This window comes from Henckelia pumila, chromosome 4, assembly GCF_033568475.1.
Source record: "Henckelia pumila isolate YLH828 chromosome 4, ASM3356847v2, whole genome shotgun sequence".
Classification (NCBI taxonomy): Eukaryota; Viridiplantae; Streptophyta; class Magnoliopsida; order Lamiales; family Gesneriaceae; genus Henckelia; species Henckelia pumila.
Window position 1 is genome coordinate 208,745,643 of NC_133123.1, and position 26,322 is coordinate 208,771,964.

The 26,322-nt window shown below is 34.9% G+C and overlaps 1 protein-coding gene across 1 annotated transcript; it reads left to right on the plus strand.

Annotated features, from left to right (window-relative positions):
• Positions 1-12,886: 12,886 nt before the first annotated feature.
• On the plus strand, positions 12,887-21,028 carry LOC140862403 (protein DETOXIFICATION 35-like). The gene is made up of 7 exons (XM_073265424.1): positions 12,887-13,349; positions 18,753-19,378; positions 19,485-19,541; positions 19,854-20,092; positions 20,195-20,313; positions 20,449-20,535; positions 20,771-21,028. Exons 1-7 carry the CDS (start codon positions 13,089-13,091, stop codon positions 20,864-20,866), a joined length of 1,485 nt encoding a protein of 494 aa, XP_073121525.1. The 5' UTR covers positions 12,887-13,088; the 3' UTR covers positions 20,867-21,028.
• Positions 21,029-26,322: the final 5,294 nt, after the last annotated feature.

Here is a 26,322-nt window from a genome sequence, read left to right on the forward strand (position 1 = left end):
ACCTAACCCGTATTGACGGCTCTACTCATACCAACACTTTCTTGGTTGAGCATGTAATATTGGGCTTGTTTAGTACTGTAGTGATCCTGCATTAAATCACCTACAAACTGGCAACTAATAGCATGCATTAAGCTTAATAAAGCAAAAATGCTTAGCAGAGTAAAAAGTGTGGAAACATAATCCATAATTTACATATCAGCTTAGTAAAACATGTCCAGACTTAATACTGTAGTAATAAAACCATATCGAAATAACTAAAAATAAAAATTATACAGCTATATTGAATCCTGCTATATAAAATATTCCTGAAAAGCTCCGGCTCCCTAGTCCTGCCTCGAACTATTATCTCCGTCCATCCTGCGACCTGCCCCGTGGAATAGGTTGTCCAAGATAACAACTAGGACGTGAGCGCTAACACCCAGTACATAAACATGAGTAAACGTATATATATGATGTATACAACATGACGATTGGTAAAGGGTCATCTGAAAAGTCATGCTCAGTATCGGTGCCACATGAGTGCTGCCACCGCACGGATCAACCTCTGGGTGCAACCACACTCGTCTAGTACACCAGAGTAGTCAGACATACATGTCCCCGCCATCGCGGTACTCTCAGTGACAGACTATCGAGTATAGAGATGAGCGGCTCTATAATCAGGTATAACAAGGTATAGGCTCAACGTGTATGTGCACATGATATATGAATATAGAAAGCAGTAAAACATACATCATGCCATACAATAATGCCAAATAAATGCAACATATAAACATGTATACTCTCTGGCAATCTCAGTCAATGTGTACGTATCTCTAGGCTAGTTCAAGTTTAGTAAGATCCTAGATTTCAATCCTATATTCAAAAGTTCACTGTATCACTACACAAGTTCTATAAGCCTTAACTAAGCTAATAAGTACTTCCAAAACTTAAATAGATTCCCGGACCATACCTTCGTCCGTAGTAAGCCCTTTGAAGTCGCTAGTCCCGGATGACTATAACCACACCTTGGTTATTCCAGAACCTCTATAATAACCGATAGGGCCCTCAAGTGTATATCTCACACTTATATAACTGAAGAAGGAAACTCGGAATTCGTAATTCAAAATAAAATCGAATGAGCCCTACTTATAGACCCCAAAGTCGGTCAAGTTCGGACCCTCCGAACTCGGGTTCGGATCGTCCGATCCAGCTCAACGCCTGCATGCAGAACATGTCAAGTTCGGACCATCCGATCGCCAATTTGGGTTGTCCGAAGTGTCCTAAATCCGATACTTTTCAAAATCCATGGCTGAGTAATATTGCCTGCTTGACACAAGAGAATTCGGGCCGTCCAATCCTGGTTCGGACCGTCCGAACGTGCCTTAAATCCGAAGTCAACATGCCCTTCTTTGGAGCCCCTGACTTGATAAGTTTGGAGCGTCCGAAGTCCTCTTCGGAACGTCCGAACTGGCCAAAATGTTGAAAGTACAATTCTTGATTTTGAAGTTCGATTAAACCCCAAAATTGGTTACTTACTATCCCTTAATCATGTTTAACATATTATTATCTTAAAATGGATTCTGGGTTACTACATTCTCCCCACCTTTAGAAATTTCGTCGGCGAAATAAAATCTAAAGACAAATCAAGATAAAAATATAAAACATCAAACCATGTTTTGTTACAACAACTGTAATTACATATTTACATTGTAATCAAAAGTACAAAGCAAACAACTCAGGATATTTTGCTCGCATACGGCTCTCTGTTTCTCAAGTTGCTTTTTCAACGCCTCGGCGCTGCCACTGTACCATCACAAGTGGTATAGTCTTGTTCCGAATAACTTTCTCATTCCTGTCTAGGATACGGAGTGGTCGTTCAACATACGACAGATTTGGCTCTATCTGAACATCAGTACGCTGAATAATATGAGATTCATCAGCTATATACTGTCGAAGTAATGACACATGAAAAACATCATGTATACTGGAATGATATGGCGGTAATGCCAAACGATATGCAACATCTCCAATTATTTCCAGTATCTGGAAAGGCCCAATGAAACGAGGTGACAACTTGCCTTTCACACCGAATCTCATCACCTTCCTGAAAGGTGATACTTGCAAGAACACATATTCACCTGGCTCGAACTGAAGTGGCCTGCGGTGAATATTAGCATAACTGTCTTGCCGATCTTGAGCAGCTTTAATCCTCCGCTTGATCAAATCTACCTTGTCCACAATCTGCTGCACCAGCCCGGGACCCTCAACTTGTCGTTCCCCAACCTCATCCCAGAATAGCGGAGTACGACATCGTCGAACATACAATGTCTCGAAAGGTGTCATATCAATACTACGATAATAACTGTTATTGCAGGCAAATTCGATCAAAGGTAACTGATCCTGCCAAGACAAACCAAAATCCATGATAGAAGAACGTAGCATATCCTCCAACGTATGAATCATCCGCTCTGACTGCCCATCAGTATCTGGATGATATGCAGTGCTCAAACTCAGAGTGGTACCCAACGCCTGTTGAAAACTACCCCAGAAACGTGAATTAAATCGCGGGTCTCTATCACTGACTATGCTCACTGGAATCTCATGTAATCTCACTATCTCCTGGATGTATAAGCATGTCATGTGATCATAAGAATACTCCCGGTTGTAAGGAATGAAATGCGCTAATTTCGTCAAATGGTCAATAACAATCCAGATAGCATCACACTGACGTGAAGTCAAAGGAAAGTGGGTAACAAAATTCATAGTCACGTGCTCCCACTTCTATTCAGGAATCTCAAGATTCTGCAGTAATCCATCTGGTCGTCGATGTTCAGCCTTGACATGTTAACATACCAAACATCGAGAAACAAATTTATACACACTCCGCTTCATCCCCTTCCACCAGAATCTAGTTCGCAAATCCTTATACATTTTCATGCTTCCAGGATGAACTGACAATCGACTCCTGTGAGCTTGAGAAAAAATATCATTCCTGAGCTCCGCCATCAGGTACAATCACTCGATTCGATAAGCACAATAAACCATCTGCCTGATAATGGAATCCAAATGTATTAACCCCATTGGCTAAATGTCCAAACGCTGAGTCTTTACATCAGATATCTGAGCGTCTCTAATCCGAGAATATAATGTTGGCTCAGATAAAATAGTATACAAACGAATCCCATTTCTCCCTTTCTTGTGCTTGAGTGTAAAACTCAGTGAACAACACTCTTTAACCATATGAGATATTTCACTAGTCTGAAGTGCAGAAAGTCTCACCTACCGACTCAAGGCATCAACAGTAAGATTAGCAGAACCTGGATGATACTTGATCTCACAGTCATAATCTTTCAGTAAGTCCATCCAGTGTCTCTGTCGCATATTCAACTCCGCCTGAGTGAATAAATATTTCAAACTCTTGTGATCCGTGAATATCTCAAATTTCTCGTCATAAAGATAATGCCTCCAGATCTGGAGTGCAAATACAATGGCGGCTAACTCGAGATCATGCACTGGATAGTTCACCTAATGCATCTTCAACTGCCTAGAAGCATAGGCGATAACATGTTTATGTTGTGTCAAAATACATCCTAGCCCCTGACCAGAGGCATCAGTGTAGACAATATAACCTCCTGATCCAGAAGGTAGAGCTAGCATAGGTGCAGTAGTAAGATGCCTATGCAGCTCGTGAAATGACTCCTCACAATCCGAGGACCATATGAAGGCAAAATATTTCCGTGTAAGCTGAGTCAAAGGTCTGGCCAACTGTGCAAAATTCTCGATGAACCGGCGCTAATAACCAGCTAGACCCAAGAAACTTCAAATCTCAGCAACCGTCGTGGGACGAGACCAGTTCAGCACTGCCTCTATCTTACTAGGATCAACAGATATTCCTTCACTAGAAATCACATGATCGAGAAACACTACCCGATCAAGCCAAAATTCACACTTGCTCAATTTCGCATATAGCTGCTTATCTCGTAACGTCTACAATACAATCCTCAGATGATGTGCATGCTCATCCCTGTCTTGAGAATAGACAAGAATATCATCAATGAAGACGATGACAAATCTATCCAGATATTCCTGAAATACTTGACTCATCAGATTCATAAAGACTTTCGGTGCATTCGTCAAATCGAATGGCATTACCAGAAATTCATAATGCCTGTATCTGGTCCTAAAAGCAGTCATAGAAATATTTGAGTCTCATACCCGCATCTGGTGGTATCCCGATCTCAGATCTATCTTAGAGTAGACAGAAGTACCCTGTAATTGATCGAACAGATCATCAATTCGTGGTAAAGGATACTTATTCTTGATGGTGACACGATTCAGCTGCCTGTAGTCAATACATAATCGAATCGATCCATCTTTCTTCTTGACAAATAAAACAGGTTCTCCCTACGGAGAAACATTCGGACGAATATATCCCTTATCAAGCAGATCCTGCAACTGCTGTTTCAATTCTCTCATCTCTGATGGTGCCAGACGATAAGGTGCTCGGGATATAGGCGTCGTTCTTTGTACTAGAACAATACCAAATTCAACCTCTCGTACCGGAGGAAAACCAGGAATCTCATCAGGGAATACATCGGGAAATTCGCTGAAAACCGGTAACTGATCAATTTTCGAACTACTCATGGACATATCAAGTGCATAAATGAGGTAGCCCTCCCCACCTGACTCTAAGACATGACATGCCTTCAGATCCGATACAAGTGGCATCGGAGGTCGCACACCATCACCATAAAAGTACCAACTCTCACCATCAACAGGATGAAACTGTACCAGACGCTGATAAAAATCCACAGTAGCGTGATACAAAGTCAGCATATCTATTCCCAAAATACAGTAAAAATATACCATCGCTAAAATCATCAGATTAGCCGATAACACATGATCCTCAAACTCTAGAAGGCAACCCATCACTAGACGCTTAGTTACTACCTCATGCTCCAGCGGAGTAGATACAACTAAATCAATATATAATGATACATAAGGTAATCTATGTCTTTTAACAAAGTGACTAGAAATAAAGGAATGCGATGCTCCAGTATCAATTAAAACAAGTGCAGGAATACCGCATAACAAAAAGGTACCTGCCAACATGCGATCTCTTCCCTCAGTAGCATGTTCCTGAGACAGAGCAAATACCTGCCATTAAGTCTGTGGAAGGTAACCAGAAGAACTCTATGGTGCTGGCTGCTGATGTGGAAAAGTAAAAGCCTGAGATCCAACCTGTGATCCCGATCCACTCGCAGCTCCCATATGCTGAGTACAATCTCTCCGCAAATGTCCCTGCTCACCACAAATATAACAAGCACCAGTAGCCTTTCGACACGAATCTGCAGGATGCTTCCCACCACAGTGGCCGCAAAACTCCTCCTTATTCTTCTTCTTCTTCCCACCAAAACGGAATGTACCTCGTGAACCACGAGAACCAGATGAAGTAGTAGTGGAAGAAGACATAGGTCCAGATTGCACAACAGATTGAGCCCTAGGCCCAAGAGATCCACTAGGATGTCCTGGCATCATCAACAGTGCCCGCCTGTTGCTGTTCTCCACTTGACGGAAACGGTTCACCAAAGTCTCATAAGATGTCGGATCATCACAAACGACAACTTGTGAATAGATATCTTGATTCAAGCCTTGCATAAAGATATCATATTTTGACGCATCACTGTCACTGATATGAGGACTGAAAGGTAGCAGATCAAGAAATCGTTGCTGATATTGATCAATAGTCATTGATCCTTGCCTCAGAGTCAGAAACTCCATAGATCGTGCCAGGCGAACTACTGGAGGAAAATATAGTTTCTGAAACTGCTGACAGAAATCCCCCCAAGTCACATGTTCTCTCTCCGTACGTGCCTGTGTAGCCATGGCATCCCACCATAAGTTTGCTCGATCCTCTAGAACAAATTCTTGAACTTTCAGTTTTTGCTCTTCAGTGCAATCGAAAGCTCGAAAAGAACTCTCGAGTTTGGACAAGCAACCTCTTGATTGTTCAAGATTTTCGCCACCCAATAAAGGCTTTGGTCCTACTTGCATAAACTTTTTGATAGTATAGCGATGTCTAACCTCATGAGGATGATGAAGATCCTCATGATGATGGCGATGGTGACGATGCTGATGACCACCTTCCTGGCCAACACTACCATGTCTCTCATCACCTCTCCTGGCCATATCCTGAAATGATTTGCACATTTAAAAATCCCAAATGCGCAAAATTCAAGACTATACTAAATCCCAAGTACTAATCCCAAAATCTAAGCATGCTCTGATACCATAAATGTAATGACCCTGCATTGAATCACCTACTAGCTGCCAACTAATAGCATGCATTAAACTTAATAAAGCAAAAATTCTTAACAGAGTAAAACGTGCGGAAACATAATCCATAATTTACATATCAGCTTAGTAAAACATGTACAAGCTTAATACTGTAATGATACAACCATATCGAAATAAATAAAAATAAATATTATACAGCTATATCGAATCCTGTTATATAAAATATTCCTGAAAAGCTCCGGATCCCTAGTCCTGCCTCGAACTACCAGCTCCGTCCATCCTGCGACCTGTCCTGTGGAATAGGGTATCCAAGATAACAATAGGACGTGAGCGCTAACGTCCATTACATAAACATGAGTAAACGTATATATATGATGCATGCAACATGATGACTGATAAATGGTCATCTGAAAAGTCATGCTCAGTACCGGTGCCACATGAGTGCTGCCACCGCACGGATCAACCTCTGGTTGCAACCACACTCGTCTAGTACACCAGAGTAGTCAGACATACATGTCCCCTCCGTCTTGGTACTCTCCGTGACAGACTATCGAGTATAGAGCTAAGAGGCTCTATAATCAGGTATAATAAGGTATAGGCTAAATGTTTATATGCACATGATATATGAATATAGAAAGCGGTAAAACATACATCATGCCAAATAAATGCAACATATAAACATGTATACTCACTGGAAATCTCACTCAATGTGTATATACCTCTAGGATAGTTCAAGTGTAGTGACCCTTACCCGGATCACCTACTAAACAGAACTTAGGCATGCAATTAACTTAATTAAACAGATATCAGAATAAAAGTGCAGAAACCATAAACAATATACAATCCCAAGTAAAGGAATCTGTAATTTATCCAATAATATACAACCAAATCGAATAGCTGTATCAACCCAAACAACAGTAATAAAACCTAAGCGAAGCTCCAGCTGGCCAACCACTGACTAGCCCCTCCTGGATCCACCCTCCTCGTCCAATCGCAAACCTGCCTAATGGAATAGGGTGTCCAGAAAATACAGAGTACGAGACGTGAGCATAAAACGCTCAGTACGAGAGTATGAGTATACATGCATGCAAAGTGAACTCCCTATAGACTCGAGGTCAAGGATCAGATAACAGAGACAGACCGGGCCCTGGTATGTAGCATGTTGTGCCGTCACTTTAGGAGGTGGCTCCCATACCGAGATAACCGTGGATACGCCGGACCCAAATTGATGGAAGTCCATCCATTAACAAGATAGGGTACAACTCTACTAACAGACATCTCGAAAGAGATACAGCAAGATGCAAATGAATGCAGAATAATATCATGGCATATAAATCATGCAGTCACATAATACATGCATACTCAGTCAGAATATCTCGAACAGTACTTTCGTATCTCAAAACAGTGCAAGCTCTACCAACTCTAGGTCCACGCCTATAGTCTGCTCTATACTGCCAAATGATACTATTATCATTAAAGTGCTCTAAAAGCCTTAACTAAGCTATTGCATACTCCTAAATATTTATAGGAAGGAAAAGCTATACCTTCGTCCGTCATTAGCCCTTTGATGTCGATGCCTCCAGAACTTGGGCACAACTCCGCTATGACTACCGAACGTCTCGCCGACCTCCGGACCAAGCCTAAGAAGACTAGAACAGCTCCAAAAGTACTAGAATGGAAAGGAAAACTCGGAATTGGCAAATAAAAGTGAAGCCTAGGCCTTCTATTTATAGACAACGATCGGAACTTACGATCCTTGATCGGAACGTCCGAACCTCAATCGGAACGTCCGATCCTGCCATCGGAGCTTCCGAAGATCCTGATCTGCCACGTGTCAAAATATCACTTGATGACTTCGGATAGGGGTGATCGAAACTTCCGATCCTGATCGGAGCTTCCGATCCAACCACACGTCATGCCTGACGTAATATCATCGGTGCCTCCGATCGCTCATTGGAGCTTCCGATCCTGTTCGGAGCTTCCGATCGTGCCTTCGGAGCTTCCGATCCGTCCGATACCCAATTTAATTAATTAGCATTAATCCTTTAATTACTCAATTAGGGTACTGGCTACTACATCAAGTCTAGTAAGATCCTAAGTTCCAAGCCTATATTCAAAAGTTCACCGTATCACTACACAAGTTTTATAAGTCTTAACTAAGCTAATAAGTACTCCCAAAACTTTAATAGATTCCCGGACTATACCTTCATATGTAGTAAGCCCTTTAAAGTTGCTAGTCCCGGATGACTATAACCACACCTTGGTTATTCCAGAACCTCTATAATAACCGATAGGGTCCTCAAGTGTATATCTCACACTTATATAACTAAAGAAGGAAACTCGAAATTTGTAATTCAAAAAGAAATCGAATGAGCCCTATTTATAGACCCCAAAGTCGGTCAAGTTCGGACCCTCCGAACTCGAGTTCGGATCGTCCAATCCAGCTCAACGCCTGCATGCAAAACACGTCGAGTTCGGACCGTCCGATCGCCACTTCGGGCCGTCCAAAGTGTCCTAAATCCGACATTTGTCAAAATCCATGGCTGAGTAATCCTGCCTGCTTGACACAAGAGAGTTCGGCCATCCGATCCTGGTTCGGACCGTCCGAATGTGCATTAACTCCGAAGTCAACATGCCCTTCTTCGGAGCCCCCGACTTGCTAAGTTCGGAGCGTCCGAAGTCCTCTTCGGACCGTCCGAACTGGCCAAAATATTGAAAGTCCAATTCTTGATTCTGAAGTCCGATTATACCCCGAAATTGGTTAATTACTAACCCTTAATCATGTTTAACATATTATTATCTTAAAACAGATTATGGGTTACTACAAGTACGGATGATTTACTCGGCAAACATGATTTTTAAGCTATTATGTTAAACTCAACGATTTACCCAGTGTCCACCCAAATGATAGCTGCTACAAATTCTCATATAAAAAAAAGGGAAAAGGAAAAAATTTCAATGTCTATGCATGTACACATCAAGTGCTAGATGTTACATATATAAACAACCAATATGATATCTTGACACCCGATGCATGTATATACATATAAACAGATAAAATCCGATAATATAATCTTACGGATCAATTTTGTGATACAGATATCCGACCTACTCAATTCATGAAAAAATATTACATTTCATTAAAAATGTACTAATTTTTTATTGCATATATGATCAGGTCTATCAATCTCACAAGATATATATATATATATATATTTATATATTTGGTTATATCATTTAGTTTGGAATATAGATATTAATTTTTTCTATATTTTAATATAAATTATTTTTAGTATGAAAACCACATGTAATGACTGACCACTCATTTGCGTCGATCCTTTTAGTCAACTACGACCCAGACAAAAAAAAAAAACATGTACATGGTTGCCTTCAAAACTGAAATGTCTATTTAAAAAAAAAAACTCAAAATGTCTCCACTCGACTTGTTATGAATCTAGTTATAAACCCCTCATTGAATTCATTTGCACGGCGCGCGCGTATCACGTGTAGTTTTAGGTTCTATAAATCATTGCGTGGATTGAAGTAGTTAACGCAGAATGGATGCTCCAATTTTGGAGCAGACCTCCAGGCTGTTCGGAGACTACGTAGAGACGAGAAGCCTTCGAACATGTGGAAAATCTTTTGCGTAGAATCCGCCAAGCTGTGGGCCATCGGCGGGCCGATCGCGCTCCAAATCCTATGCCAGTTCGGGACAAACTCCGTGGCCACCATGTTTCTCGGACATTTGGGAGATGTCGAGCTCTCTGCCTTCACCATTGCTATCTCTGTCATCGGAACCTTCGCTTTCGGATTCATGGTCAGTCTTTTTTTTTCCCCTAAAAATTTATATTTTTCAAGAACATTTTTCATTGTTTTTTGTTAACTTATTCATTAATTGCCCCTTAAGATGAGATTATCGCCCGAGGTCCCCACAGGATTCAACCACATCTAGTACACCAGAATAGTCAGACATTCATATCCCCGCCATCGCGGTACTCTCAGTGACAGACTATCAAGTATATAGCTGAGCGGCTCTATAATCAGGTATAACAAGGTATAGGCTCAACGTTTATGTGCACATGATATATGAATATAGAAAGCGGTAAAACATACATCATGCCACATAATAATGCCAAATAAATGCAACATATAAACATGTATACTCGCTGAAAACAGTCAATGTGTATGTACCTCTAGGCTAGTTCAAGTCTAGCAAGATCCTAGGTTCCAAGCCTATATTCAAAAGTTCACCGTATTACTACACAAGTTCTATAAGCCTTAACTAAGCTAATAAGTACTCCCAAAACTTTAATAGATTCCCGGACTATACCTTCGTCTGTAGTAAGCCCTTTGAAGTCGCTAGTCCCGGATGACTATAACCACACCTTGGTTATTCCAGAACCTCTATAATAACCGATAGGGCCCTCAAGTGTATATCTCGCACTTATATAACTGAAAAAGGAAACTCGGAATTCGTAATTCAAAATGAAATCAAATGAGCCCTATTTATAGACCCCAAAGTCGGTCAAGTTCGGACCTGATCCGAACTCGGGTTCGGATCGTCCGATCCAGCTCAACGCCTGCATGCAGAACACGTCGAGTTAAGACCGTCCGATCGCCACTTCGGACCGTCCGAAGTGTCCTAAATCCGACACTTGTCAAAATCCATGGCTGAGTAATCATGTCTGCTTGACAAAAGGGAGTTCGGGCCGTTCGATCCTGGTTCGGACCGTCCGAACGTGCCTTAACTCCGAAGTCAACATGCCCTTCTTCGGAGCCCTCGACTTGCTAAGTTCGGAGCGCCGAAGTCCTTTTCGGACCGTTCGAACTGGCCAAAATATTCAAATTCCAATTCTTGATTCTGAAGTCCGATTAAACCCCGAAATTGGTTAATTTCTAGCCTTTAATCATGTTTAACATAGTATTATCTTAAAATGGATTCTGGGTTACTACAAGTACGGATGATTTACTCGGCAGACATGATTTTTAAGCTATTATGTTAAACTCAACGATTTACCAAGTGTCCATCCAAATGATAGCTGCTACAAATTCTCATATAAAAAAAAGGAAAAAGGAAAAAATTTCAATGTCTATGCATGTACACATCAACAGGGGCGGAGCCACCATTGGGCTAGGGTGGGCTCCAGCCCCACCCAGTTTTTCAAAAAAAAAAATTTAGTACTTCTAAATTTTTTAAAAAAATCAGCCCCATGTAAAAAAAATTAAAAATAGAACAATCAATTATATTTATTGGTTGATTTAATGTAGTAGGTTTTGAAATTATGTGATTTGAGATAAATTCGATAATTCTAAAATTTTGTCGAATATTTAGTTGCGATAATATTGATTTATGATACATATGAATTTTCAAGTTTGAATTTTTACCCTAAAAACTATTGTTTCGAAATTTAGAAAAAATAATCAATTGGTTGAAAATTGAAATATTTGAGCTCTTATTGACTTTGCAATTATTATTGAGTTTGTATTACGATTTTTCTAATTAGAAAAAACTAAAAATTCAATAATTATGAGATTTGAAAAATGACCGTTTGTAGTAAATTTTTGGGATGATTGAAATTTTTTAACTAGGTATTTCAGAAAATTAAAAAAATAATATTTTAAAATTTATTTTTAAACGAAAGAGCATATATCGACATATCAGGGGCAGACATAAATTACAGTCAAGATGAGCAGAAAATATCTATTTCTATAAAAATAACCTACCGAGTTGAATTCATATGAAAAATCGGTTAAGTTTTTTCAGAATTTTGATTTTAGATTTTCAAAATATTTGTTAGGTCGCTTTGGTTTCGGCTTTTAACGTAATAGTTTTGTTTACTGAACAAACCTAATATTTATAAAAAAAAATTATTATTGTTAAATTTTCTAATAAAATTTTATTGGAAAACAGAACTAGATTTGAAAATATATTTTTTATTAAATAATTTAAATTTATATAATTCAATTTTTAAATATAATTTTTGAAGTAGAACTTAATTTTTTTAAAACATATTCTAAAAAATCGAGATCGTTTAATTTGATTACTGATAAAAAAAAGATTTTATTTTATTTTTTTGGTGTTCATAGTAAAGTTCAATTGATTCGTTTTATTGAAAAAAGTTAATTCAATTTAAAAAGTTCGGTTCGATTTTAACTGACTTTTCATACATGATACATATATATATATATTGTCTAACGGAGGGCGGAGCCAGCCCCAGGTACTTTTCAATCCTGGATCCGCCCCTACACATCAAGTGCTAGATGATACATATATAAACAACCAATATGATATCTTGACACCCGTTGCATGTGTATATACATATAAACAGATAAAATCCGATAAGATAATATTACGGATCAATTTTGTGATACATATATCCGACCTATTCATTTCATGAAAAAATATTACTTTTCATTAAAAACGTACTATTTTTTCATTGCAAATATGATCAGGTCTATCAATCTCACAAGATATATATATATTTATATATTTGGTTATATCATTTAGTTTGGAATATAGATATTAATTTTTTCTATATTTTAATATAAATTATTTTTAGTATGAAAACCACTTGTAATGACTGACCACTCATTTGCGTCGATCCTTTTAGTCAACTACGACCCAGCCAAACAAAAAAAAAAAAAAAAAAAAGAACATGTACATGGTTGTCTTCAAAACTCAAATGTCTCCACTCGACTTGTTATGAATCTAATTATAAACCCCTCATTGAATTCTTTTGCAAGGCGGGCGCGTATCACGTGTAGTTTTTGGTTCCATAAATCATTGCGTGGATTGAAGTAGCAAACGCAGAATGGACGCTCCGCTTCTGGAGCAGACCTCCGGGCTGATCGGAGACTACGTAGAGACGAGAAGCCTTCGAGCATGGTGGAAAATCTTTTGCGTAGAATCCGCCAAGCTGTGGGCCATCGGCGGCCCGATCGCGCTCCAAATCCTGTGCCAGTTTGGGACAAACTCCGTGGCCACCATGTTCCTCGGACATTTGGGAGATGTCGAGCTCTCCGCCTTCACCATTGCTGTCTCTGTCATCGGAACCTTCGCTTTCGGATTCATGGTCAGTCTTTTTTCTTCTTTTTTTTCCCCTAAAAATTTATATTTTTCAAGAACATTTTTCATTGTTTTTCGTTAGCTTGCTTAGTCAATTTGTTTTATAATTCATTTCTGTGGGTTATTTTCATTTTTTTTTTTGTTTCAAAAAGAAAAAAACAAATCATGTGGATTGGAAGTTGATTATGGAATTTTTTGAGATAAACAAAATTTGTGTTACCGGTCGTCGTATTTTTTTTTTAGTTCTTGAAAGTAAATAAGCATTATTGAGATTTTATTGCCTAGCATGTGCCTCTTAAAAATTATTTGTATTCGATAAAAAAAAAATACCACTTTGGATATAAATAAAATGGAAATTATAATTGCCAATTATATGCGTGGGGGGCCAGCCAAAAGTTTGTTGTTGTTTATTTATGTTTTTGAGGAATTTTACTTTATTATTATTATTATTATTGGTTTAATTAAGTTCCACGGACTAGATAACAGCTGGTCAGTGTTGGTACGTAGCTGCCCAAATTGTTAGGTAAATTGTCATACTAATTACTCGGTGAAGCTATGGTCCACCACACTCGGTGGATCTCATCTAATCACATATTTTTTGGATTTCATTTCAAATGAACGATGAATGAATGCGACATCGTGTGTGTCTCACTCATTTTATGGGGTTTTGTACCAAATGATCAACGATGAATATTATATCGGGTCGACTTTAGTCGCCAGAATCTCTCCTGCTTGCCGATAGTAGTGTTATGGATCTATGGTAGAGAAGTTAGAGTCTTTAAGAATATTACTCTAACTGTTGATCTCATGGCTCAATGATTGTCACAATATTAGTTCTACCTGTAAACTTAATTATACCAATGTGTTAGAGATATAGATGATAGATCATATATCATTTGGGCACTACCCTAAGAATAATATCTCATTAACCAGTAAAGAAAAGTGGGTTTGTGCTAATGTGGCTGTGAGCAGATGGAATGGGTATTTTCGTCATAAGGTGTCTAGCTTTGTGGTATGTGAGAACCACAGTTCATCAACAGATTTACTTTCGATCTAGTATAGTCCTAATAACATTTGTATTGTTTCAAAAACAAAAATTATAATAATATTTGTCAATGTTAGTTTTTTTGTTGGTGGAGTAGACGAATGATTACTTAATTATCATGATTTCGATTCTCCTGCCAACACTTTCTCGAACGAGCTTGTTGTACATGGTTTGCACTTTGCAGTTTGTTTGACTATCGCAATTTGCAATCTTCGCCATATGAATATTAAATAATAGTTGCATGACACTTTAATTTCGAGATGAATATTTTTTGTATTCATTTTTTGCCTCCAAAAAATCTATTATGCATCAAGAAAGTAGTATGGGCTATGTACTGTGTTCGCTCGGAAGTTTATCTATTGTCCATGGACAACTATGGGTTCTATAATCATCTAAATTTTTTTTACTAAAATTACTTTAATTCTTTGTAGCATAGACATAACAGAGTTTTTGGATCCCTTAATAGAATGTAGGTCCCTTGCGAGATACTAGGATTGAGACCAGTACCCGCCTCGGGAGGTAACCAAATGTGGGTAGATTTGCATTTTTTTTTGTTATTTTTTGGGCAAAAATGTATGCATGTCTTTCTCAAATACCCATCGATGGGGATTCACACTATTCCCACACACCAGTGGTGCCGCACTTTATGATCAATAATTCACATCTTTTCATCTCTAATAAATAGGTGTGGGGGCAAAAGATTTCCAATTTCCTCCATTCAATTTCTATCTCATATTTCTTAAAAGTGATTTCAAAATTGTATCCATTCGAGAGCAAAATAAATGAATTGTTTTCGATATCGAAACCCACCGTTTGGTTTGAGTGATAGGATAAGTAATACATAGATAAGAAATATAATGTTAATTAAAAATAAATAAAAAATAATAGTTAATACATTATTTGATTTGATGGATAGATATAATTTATTTGATTTAATTGATGTAAAATTAATAATTAATAGATGGATAAATAATATGACGAGAATAACGCGAGATTGGATGAGATAAGTTATACATAGATTAATAATACATCAAACCAAACAATGCCGCTTGTTTGGCGATTCGTATACGAAAAATTATGATGTTAATATCTTAAGATTATTATGGTTGTTTGATTGCCATCCAGTTGAAACTTGAAACTAATATGGCAATTCCCAAATGAATATATATGCATGCATACACCTACCATTCTAAGATATATGGGTAGAAGTAAATGTTACCAAATTTGTAGGGGGAAAAATCAGACAAATTAAAGGGGTAATCAATTCCAAAATTAAATAGAATTCTCTTAAATTAGGTCCATTAGGATTTGTGTAAGACAGTCTCAATTTTGTGAAACATATATCTTATTTGGATCATCTCAGAAAAATATTATTTATTATGCTAAAATAATATTTTTTTTCTTCAAAATATAAGGAGAGTTAAGATCTATGATAGCATCTCATGGAACAAGAGACTTGCTCTTTCTTTTTCTTTTTTTTAAATGCATTTCAAGCTCTTTAAACCATTTTTTTAAAAAAATATTACTAAATAACAAGTATTTCTTAATATTTGTATTACATATTATTGTAATACCTAAAAAACTAAAAGATTAATTCGATTTTTTATGGCATTGACATGTGCTTTATTGATTATTTGACTGTAAAACGGACGCAAACCTTGTCAATCGTCAAAGATTACCTATTTTTTTTTTTTTGCAATATGTTTATTTGAAAACCTATTATTATTTAGGGATAATAGCAAATATAATCATCCCATAAATATTCAATTTAATGATTTGGTCCTCTCAGTTAGCTCGTGTTTTGGCTTTTGACCTTTAATTTTTTATTGAGGGTCAACTTCGGCATTTACCGGAGCCATGTTATCACTCTTACAAAGCATGACCAAAAGTCAAACATAATCTAAGTTAGAGGATTGAAACGCAAAATAGACAAATGTAGATTATAATATTCCTCTTGTTATTGAGAAAATTAATTTTTTGTTCTACACTTCTACTGTACGTTATTCAATTTTGCATTTTATCGGTACCTAGACAAATTTTGGTTTTGTTGTTTCAATTTTTAGCTGTTTTAGTTCAATTATTAACTTGACATCGGCCATCTCAATAGTATATGATGTCAATTGTAAAGTTATTATTTTTCGGTAGTATGCGATCAATTCTAGTATCATGCCAACATTCCGACGAAATAGAACCAAAAGGAAAAAAAAAAAAAAAGAATATCAAAATTACTGTATCAAAAATTTGAATAATTGGAAACGGGAGAGGGCTTAGGTGTGTGCGCGGCGGGCCGGGTCCGATCAGTGTGATACACCTCCCGCACCTTCGGTTGGTCTTGACATAGCTTTACTTGAACATGAATAATAACCTATTATATAGATATAAATCTCTATAAATGGATGATTCCAAAGAGTTTTCTAAGCAATGTGCGACGAACTCCCTCCATACCTCTCCCATTCCATAATGGTTCAGTAATAGGTTATTAATGCTTAACTTTGAAAAGTAATTTTTGGTTTACCCTAAGTCGATTTTGAGAAAAAATTTCAAGCCAATTTCAGCTTTTATCGGACGAATAACTTTGGACAAAGTTTCAAATATTAATTGGGCCTAAACCGAATTTCCAACAATTAACTTACCTTCCTTCCAAAAAAAAAACAAAAAAAAAAAAACAATTAACTTACCTTGAATCTTGGTATAAGGTTAAGTAATTTCTTCTCAAGCTCTGTATCTTTTATAAGTTTTTTAATTTAATATTGGGAAAACTGCAAATTTGGTCTTGTATGTTTGTCAATTTGCGATTTTGGTCCTCTATGTTTTCATATTTCAGTTTTAGTCGTGCATGTTCCGGATTTTGCCAATTTCAGTCATTTTTATTCAAAAATGCTTACATGGCACTGTACACATCAGCTCCACATCAGCATTGAATTGGTGTCATGTCAACGTCACGTTGAAAAAAGGACTAAAATTGCCCAAAAAATAAAGATAGAGGACTAAAACTTAAATAAAAAAATATAAAGGACTGAAATCGCAAAATGACAAACACACAGGACCAAAAAAATAATTTTTCCTTTAATTTTTGTTATACATGTATTAATTAAAAATTATAATATGTTTCTTTTAGACAGATCGAACCGATTCATACAATAATTTTTCATAAGTTGAAACGGAAAATCTATAGGACAAAATTCACCTTTGAGACGGTCTTATAGAAAATTTTGTAAACCTTTTTATGGTGCCTCAGAAAATAAATTGTGCACATCTGGATCAATGAAAGACTTACTATAAAGGGTTTTTTGCATTCAACCCCATGTATTTAATGGATTTGATATTTAATTCATATATCCCTTGCATCTTAGCATTTTTATTCTTGAATGATAAAGATCGATGTCAGTGTCAAGTACATTAATCAGAAGAGAGGTGAATACAAAAATCGCGTATTATATCAAACCAATCTTTTGGGGTTAAATATTCATTTGTATGCATCAATTTGTTGTAACACGCGTTTAAGTTTCTCCTGCTGCTCTTCATCGCATGTTAGAACGTTTTATTGAATTAACAAGGACTGAAGTGATATGAGTTTGGTCCTCTAATGTGATGTATTCAATGTGAAATCAGAAAAAAATTAATTGTGAGCAGAAAGCAATGAAGAATATAATGAACTAGCTAGCACAAGGAATTGAACAAGAAGATAAAAGACGCATGAATTTAATGTTATTCGATTATGATAAACCGGAGTATAAGATGCTTTACGAAGCCAAATATTTAAGTTGCATACTACAAGCAGTTCTAACAGCAGCAACCAAGTTAACAGACCATGGCTCAGACGCAAATTTTAGTAGAAAATTTGAGATGTCTGTCCTTCAGTTGTTGAATATAGTTAGTGCATGCATGATATATATTGTATTGTCCTAAGTGGAAAAAGAAGGAAAGAAAGGATTATTAAAAGATGTGCATAAAACAAGTTGTATTTGAGCAAATTAGGATAATCTGGAGTCAAAGATATATATATGCACTAGTGTTGATTTTTTTCGTTTTTCATTGGTCCCATTTCCTGAAGCAATCTGATTCGTTAATTTCTTATTGTTCTTTGGGAGAAATTTATAGAATGTTGTTCTAAATTCTGTTTCGAGTATCCTGGAGTGAACAACAACACAGTGAGAGGGGGGGTAATATTTCCTTGAGAACAATGTAATGCAGTCACGCTCGCAAAATCACATTCTGAAACACATTTTCTAACACCAATGGCAGATCATATTAATGCTACCTATATAATAAAACATAGTAGCTAGAAAACCCAAATGTATTTTATTTCTATTTATCGAGTCAAATCTTTTAGAGTTTGAGCTGGTTTCTCTCTGCTTTATGTAGCTTGGAATGGGGAGTGCCCTCGAGACGCTGTGCGGTCAAGCATTTGGTGCTGGACAAGTTCACATGCTCGGTGTTTACATGCAACGCTCGATGATCATTCTATTCTCCTTTTGTGTTATCCTTTTGCCTCTCTACATATTTGCCACCCCGATTCTTAAGCTCGTCGGACAACAAGAAGAAATTGCGAACCTTGCAGGAGCTCTTACAATTCTAACCATCCCTCAGTTGTTTTCTCTTGCTGTTGTTTTTCCGACCCAAAAATTTCTTCAGGCACAAAGCAAAGTTATTGTCCTAGCTTGGATATCAGTGACCGCGCTGATTTTACAAGCTTTTTTATGCTGGCTTTTCATATATGTACTCGGGTTTGGAGCTAGTGGTGCTGCTATAGCTATTGATTTCACAAGTTGGACTTCATCTGGCCTACAGTTTCTTTACGTGATCGGTTGGTGCAAGGAAGGATGGAGGGGTTTCTCATGGGATGCATTCAAAGACATCTGGGGTTTTTTGAAGCTGTCCCTCGAATCGGCTGTTATGCTTTGCCTGGAAATTTGGTATATGATGAGTATCATTATTCTCGCCGGTAATCTTGAGAACGCGGTCACTGCCGTGGGAGCCCTTTCTATCTGGTGAGTTCCATTCATGTAACATCGTTACTTGCTTAGTATTTAGCCTCATTTTACTTTGTTTTCAGATGTTAACATACGTGTATCCTTTCTTTGGTTCGTCGTCCAGCACAAATATTGACGGTTGGGAAACCATGGTTTTCGTAGGAGTTAATGCTGCTATAAGGTAAAATAGACCTACAAACATTTCACTCAGAGTTATGTTAGTTAGATGTACAATAAAGGTTACACACACGAACGTTTATATATACATTATCTTTCAAATTATTAAAATTTCCCAAATGCATTGAAAGAACTGATCTTTTAAAGTTATTTGGGGTCCGGCAGTTTTATAATTTCAAATGTAACGTATAATCATATTTATTTTCACTTATAAGTGATCAGAAGCCATATAATCTTTCAATCTGTTTTTGCTTCCAAGTTCTTCATGTGTAATTGGAAAACCATTTCGATCGCCTTGATATCTTGTCTATTTCAGCGTACGGGTTTCGAATGAACTTGGCATGGGACATCCAAGAGCAGCGAAATATTCGGTTTACGTGACGATCTTTCAGTCACTACTGATTGGGATTGTTTGCATGATTGTGGTCCTAGCAACTCGAAATTATTTTGCGATAATCTTTACCAGTAGCGAAGGAATGATACGGGCTGTGGCTCATCTTTCGCCGCTTCTTGGAATTACAATGGTTCTCAACAGCCTCCAGCTAGTGATATCAGGTATGGTTATATTCGATTCATTCACTTGCACTGTATGAAATTCCATCCAATTCACTCAACTTTTATACTTGGTCTAATCCTTTTGGTCGAACTACCATGTAGGCGTTGCCATAGGAAGTGGATGGCAAGCCCTCGCGGCTTACATTAACTTGGGTTGCTATTACGTGTTCGGTCTGCCTCTAGGATACGTTCTTGGTTATGTTGCTCATCTTGGAGTTCTGGTAAAGTAGTACTATCCCGAAATCAAGCCTAAACTTGACGCGATTTTAGTGATTTTTGTGCAGTGTTTGTGTGTCTCGGGCTATAACAGTGGCCGTAGTTTTCGTCATCAACCGGTAAAATTTGCCTTTTTTCAGGGGCTATGGGGAGGTATGATAGCTGGAGCAGCTTTGCAGACGGTGCTGCTCTTTGTTGTGATTTATAAAACCAATTGGAACAAAGAGGCAAGTGCTTGTTACATATATATTAGATATTGTACAAAACTCACTGATGAAAAGTATCATCTCAAATCCCAAAATTTCATGTTGAATTATCCAAATTTTTTAAAATAATATGACATGTTTATACATACATTTGTGGTTGTAGTGTCACATAATGTCACCAAATTTGTGATTTTTATATTTATTTTTTAGGAAAAATTTGTGAATTAATTCTGGCAGCTTGTAATGAATTTTATAGGTGGAGCAAACGACAGAGCGAATGAAAAAGTGGGGAGGTCAAGACATTGCAACTCAAGAAGATCGATCCAAAAATTTTGAAAATGGAGAGGTTTAAGTGGTCAAGGAGTTAAGGTGCCCTCCTTGTATTGTTTCTGAAATTAGTCGAATTTTACACGTTGTCGTCTTTTAGACTGTTGTATGGTGACTCCTGATACGTCAAATATCATTATAAAAAAATAAAGTTAAACATGAAAAAAAATGTCAACTTTTTTTTTTTGCCCCTTTATTTTATGTGGTTTTTATGTATCTTAGGAATCATCAGTCGATGTTATCCCACCCGGATACTATGTTATGTGGTTTATGTATTTTTGGAATCAGTCGATGTTAATCCACCCGGGCAGTGCCCGGGTGGGGATCGGACCGTTCGGATCTCTTTGTAGATCAATTGATTTGATCCGCAAAGATGATCCGGGTCATTGATCCTGGTTTTAGGGCAGTATCCTGAAGCCAACATCGACCGATCCGTATCTTAGAGGGTGAATTGATCTCAACACCAAAGTTCACACCATTTCTTATTGACTTTGGCTTCTTAATATATCCTAATGGTATAGATTTGGTCACAGTATTTTGGATGCTAGAGGTAAAGATATGGATTTTGTTGGGCTTTTGTTCTTCGGTTGTGCTTAATTAATGCTTCTTTTCCTATCTCTGTTTTCCTACGTCCTATTCTTATCTATGTGCGTTTGTATAATTGTCCGTCATATTCTTATCTTAAGTGCATTTGTTTTCGTACTCTTATCTAAGTGTATTCGAATATTATATATTATCAATGATATCAAACACGTCTCACACAATATATGTGTTATCTAACCATCATTTGACATATTATTTTCTAACTATTACGAAGTAAGGTTTTGTTGATTTTCATTGTTGAAAACACTCACTCTACTGTTCTAGTTGCGACTGCATTAATGCTAACTCTAAAAATAAATATATCAAATGATAAATCATTGTTTCTTCAATTGATCCATGTTTTAGCTAGCTTGCTAATTCCGCGACCACAAAAAATTGCTTGCTATTTCGTATGTCAAAAATAAATAATAAAGTTATCAAGTTGGTCTTCAATATACATCAACTCCATCGAGGAGAAATCAAATGGATAATACTAGACAAACTGAATTGTTTTCCTTATTATGAGCATAGAATGATTCTGATGAATCAAAACAAGTTATAAATAACAACTTCATATTCATAAGAAATTGTGCAACTCTCGAAGTTGTGCAAATATATCATCACTTTATAAAATACTCCAACGCGGTTATAATAAATTTTTGTCTTTTTATTTGGTATTTCGTCGTGATATATCATAAAAAACGAACTTAAGTTTTCCATGTGTCCCCAACTACATCATATTTAACATAAAATAAAGAAACTTCATTCAATAATGAGTCTCAACCATCATCTTTTTTCATTATTTAATTATTTATTTTTTCCCTTTTGTATTTTAGAACATATATTATATATACTAGCAACATAGCACGTCACACAATACGTGTACAAATCCATAAAATAAGTATAATTTACGTCATGTTAATTAAAAAGAAAAAAATAATAACAAAAGTTCACTATGTTCATATTTGGTCATCACTTCCCGAACACACATGAACTAATTTCGTTAAATTACGTGTGTTTCTTAATAATCAACAAAAATATTGCATTTCGTCATGAAATTAAACCGTAATAAACATACTTGTAAAAAAAAACCTGATAAACATAATAATATTTTAATAGTATTAAGATGTACCTGGATGTTAATTAAATGTTGAGCTTAATAGGAAAATTGACGTGAAAAATTTAATTATGGAAGCATTTAAACATGTTTTTGGAATACGTACGTACGTCAAAGCAAGTAATTAAAATCAACAAATTTTTAATCACATTAAATTTTTTTTGGGTGATTTATGGGCAATATATTAAACAACAGAGATTTGTTATTTTGAATTAATTACTATCATGTCTTCAACTTGAATCGTTATCATGTTCCATAAATTATGTGAACACAATTAAAAAAAAAAACGAGGAAGAAATATAACTTTACTTGAAATTGAAACTTTAGTATAATTATTCTTCAAAACATGAGTAATTTTTTTATGAATCATGAAGGCACATAGTTAATCACATATTTCACCCGTTTCTGCAAAAACATATATATATTGACCAAATATCCGAAATTTCCATATTATTATTTATTAAATGCGTATAATATACCTCCGTTGTGGTCCTCAATAATTGTATACACCAACAAAATGAATTTAGTCAAGGAAATAAAGTCAAAATAGAAACATCAAAAAATAATAGTAGGTACAAAAAACTCATCTCAGTTATTGATGAAGCAAATCAACATTAGGTGTTGACAATGTGTAGAAAATACAATGAAAAAGGAAATTTAGATAATACTAAATTTTTTTGAAAGTTAAGTTCAGGCCCCCGGGACCATTTTGGGAGCCACCGGTCACAAATACTGGTCTCAAGTGGCCAAGTCATGAATATCCATTTTTGTAGACGTCTCATCAATCAGTAGCAAATTTAGATAATGCAGTCACTGTTTATGAAATGTATTTCATGATCGTTAGAGCATCTCCAATCCATGCTCTATCCACTGCTTTATCTCTATTTTGAAGGAAAATAGCACTCCAATCTAGCGCCATCTTTTGCGCTAAATTGGTGTGCAGCTGCGCCATCCTTTTTTTTTTCTTTTTTTTTTTTGACGGTTTCTTTCTTTATTTTTTCTTTCTATGTTGATTAATTTATATCTTTTAAACAATTAATTAACAATTAAAATTTTCAACTCATTTAGAGATAAATAACCGTATTTATATTTTTAAATACATTTAATATATTTATTATTATTATTTTCCAAAATTTTTTTAAAAATTTGCAAATGGTGGGTAATCAATTAAATATTAAAATATATTTATTTTATATTATTTATTTAAATTAATTTAAATAATAGTCAAATAATTAAACATTATATTAATATATTGATTAGTATTTGTTTTTTTGTGAAATTAAATATTGTAGATAAATTTAAAAAGTAGAGAATACTATGGGAATATTCTTTTTATAGTAAAATTTGAAGTAGATGGATTGGAGCTGAGTTTTGTGTTTGATGCAGAAATTACACTATTTTAGTGCAAAACTTACGCTAAAATAGTGCAATGAGTTGGAGATGGCCTTAACAATTGCATAACCATATTTCACATGGACTATAGCTATCTCAATATTTTTATTTATATGTAAGCATTGATGTAAAGAAAAACAGTGTTAATATAATAATAATAATATTAATTTGAAATAAGAAATGTTTAGAGTACCTTAATGCAAATAAGCCAATAGTTAACTTACAAAAATATGTGAGCAGTACTCAAAATTTAAGTTGAGCAGATTCGGTTGAGCAGACTTCGTTTTAGCGTAGTTTAATTGAGTTGAGTTCAGCAGATCATCTGATCTCCAGATTTGTAACCGATGCATTAACTCTAAATTATAGCAATATATCTATATTAATTATTATAAATATGAGAGTTTGAAATGTGAGCTTACTATTTTGACATTTTAGTTGTTCATTGTATATAAGGTTATTTATGTCATTCTCTATGTTTGTTTAGAAGAGTCATTAATAATATAATTAATACTAAATATTAATAATATACTTAATACATAAGTATATCAAAGATCATTATTCATGTTTTCTCTTGGCTTCCAATTGCAAAATTTTTGTATAAAGTATTATTTAGTTTATTATAAAAATGATATTATTTTACTTAAAATAATTTTTTTATTAATTAGCATCTATATATTATAGCAAAAACTATTGTATACTATTATAACAATGATATTATTTTGCTTAAACTATCTTATTATTTATTAAAACTATTTGCATAAAAATGTTGTGAAATGTTAAAAAATAAATTAGTGCCAGAGAATATTTACAAAAAAATTATCTATTTTATTTCTATTTCTATTTCTCACCAAATATATTTATTTGTACAAAATAACTCATTCAATTTATACGTAATGGTAGTAGTTCTATTAAATTAATATTTATTGAAATAAAATAATTTATTTACCTTGGTCGTAGTGGTGGTCACAACAATGTTGGAAGCACCGTGTTTAATTATTAGGTTGAATTGACTAAACATGTTAAAAATATCCTAATATGGGACTTTATTTAATTTTTAATTTTAAAAATTATGTTTTTTAATTAATGTCTCATTGAGTATGCAAAGCTTACAATACATTTCCACAAATTCACTTGAAAAACTTCAATAAATTTTATTTTTTAGGAAAAGCTAAAAATTTTGTCATGTAATTTTGTTACTTTGCGATTTTGTCCCTCTATGTTGTCAAAATTTCACATTTATTTCTATAATTTTTTTATTTTATCTTACAATTTTTGTCATTTTTTATTGAGAGTGCTGAGATGACACAATATACATCAGCATAACATCATCATTGTATTGGTTCCATGTCAGCTTTCAGTCGGAAAAAAGACTAAAATTTCAGCAACAAAAAAAGATAGCGGACTACACCAGATATTTGATAACATAAAAGACCAAAATTTAAAAAAAACAAACGTAAGATCAAAAAATAATTTTCTCTTTTTTTTTTTTTACAACACCTATACAATGAAACTGAGCATTGAGAAGATGAATTTTAAGTACTCTTTTGTAAATTTTTCTAATTTTTATTTATATCATATAATTTGATTAGTTTTATTTACTTTAAATTTTATTCATAAAGAAAATAAATTAACGAGATATTTAAAAAAGAGATGAAATATTACTATCTAGAACTTAATGTATGAGATAATTTTTTATAATAAATATAAATTATAGAGATAATTTATAAGCATTATTATAGATTAATTTTTTACTTTTGATCATTTCATCTTTAAAAAACACATATAAATTATTTAGTTTATTAAATTTTATAAATATGTGTTTTAGTACACTTATTTATTCGATTCATAACATGTTCAATGGAAATTAATATTCGTCAATATTAATTTACAAAATAAGTATTTTTATACAAAATTAGCTATATAGAATATATAATATGTCCTATCTATGTTAGCTTAGAAGAGTCATTAATAATATACTTAATACTAGATATCCCAAAGATTATTTTTCATGTTTTCCCTTGGCTTTCAATTGAAAGAATTTTGTATAAAGTAATATTTTTTAATTATTTTTTTTATTTAATAATCATAATTCCTTTCCATTCTATTTATGATGTTAAATGTTAAAAAACTTAATTTTTTTAATTATTTTTTTATTTAATAATCATAATTCCTTTCCGTTCTATTTCCGATGTTAAAGGTTAGAAAACATAATTGATTTTTAATTAATTACCATCTATTTATTATAGCAAAAAATATTGTATACTATTATAAAAATGATATTATTTTACTTAAAATAATTTTTTTTATTAATTATCATCAATATATTATAGCAAAAATAATTGTATACTATTATAACAATGATATTATTTTACTTAATTAAACTAAAATTT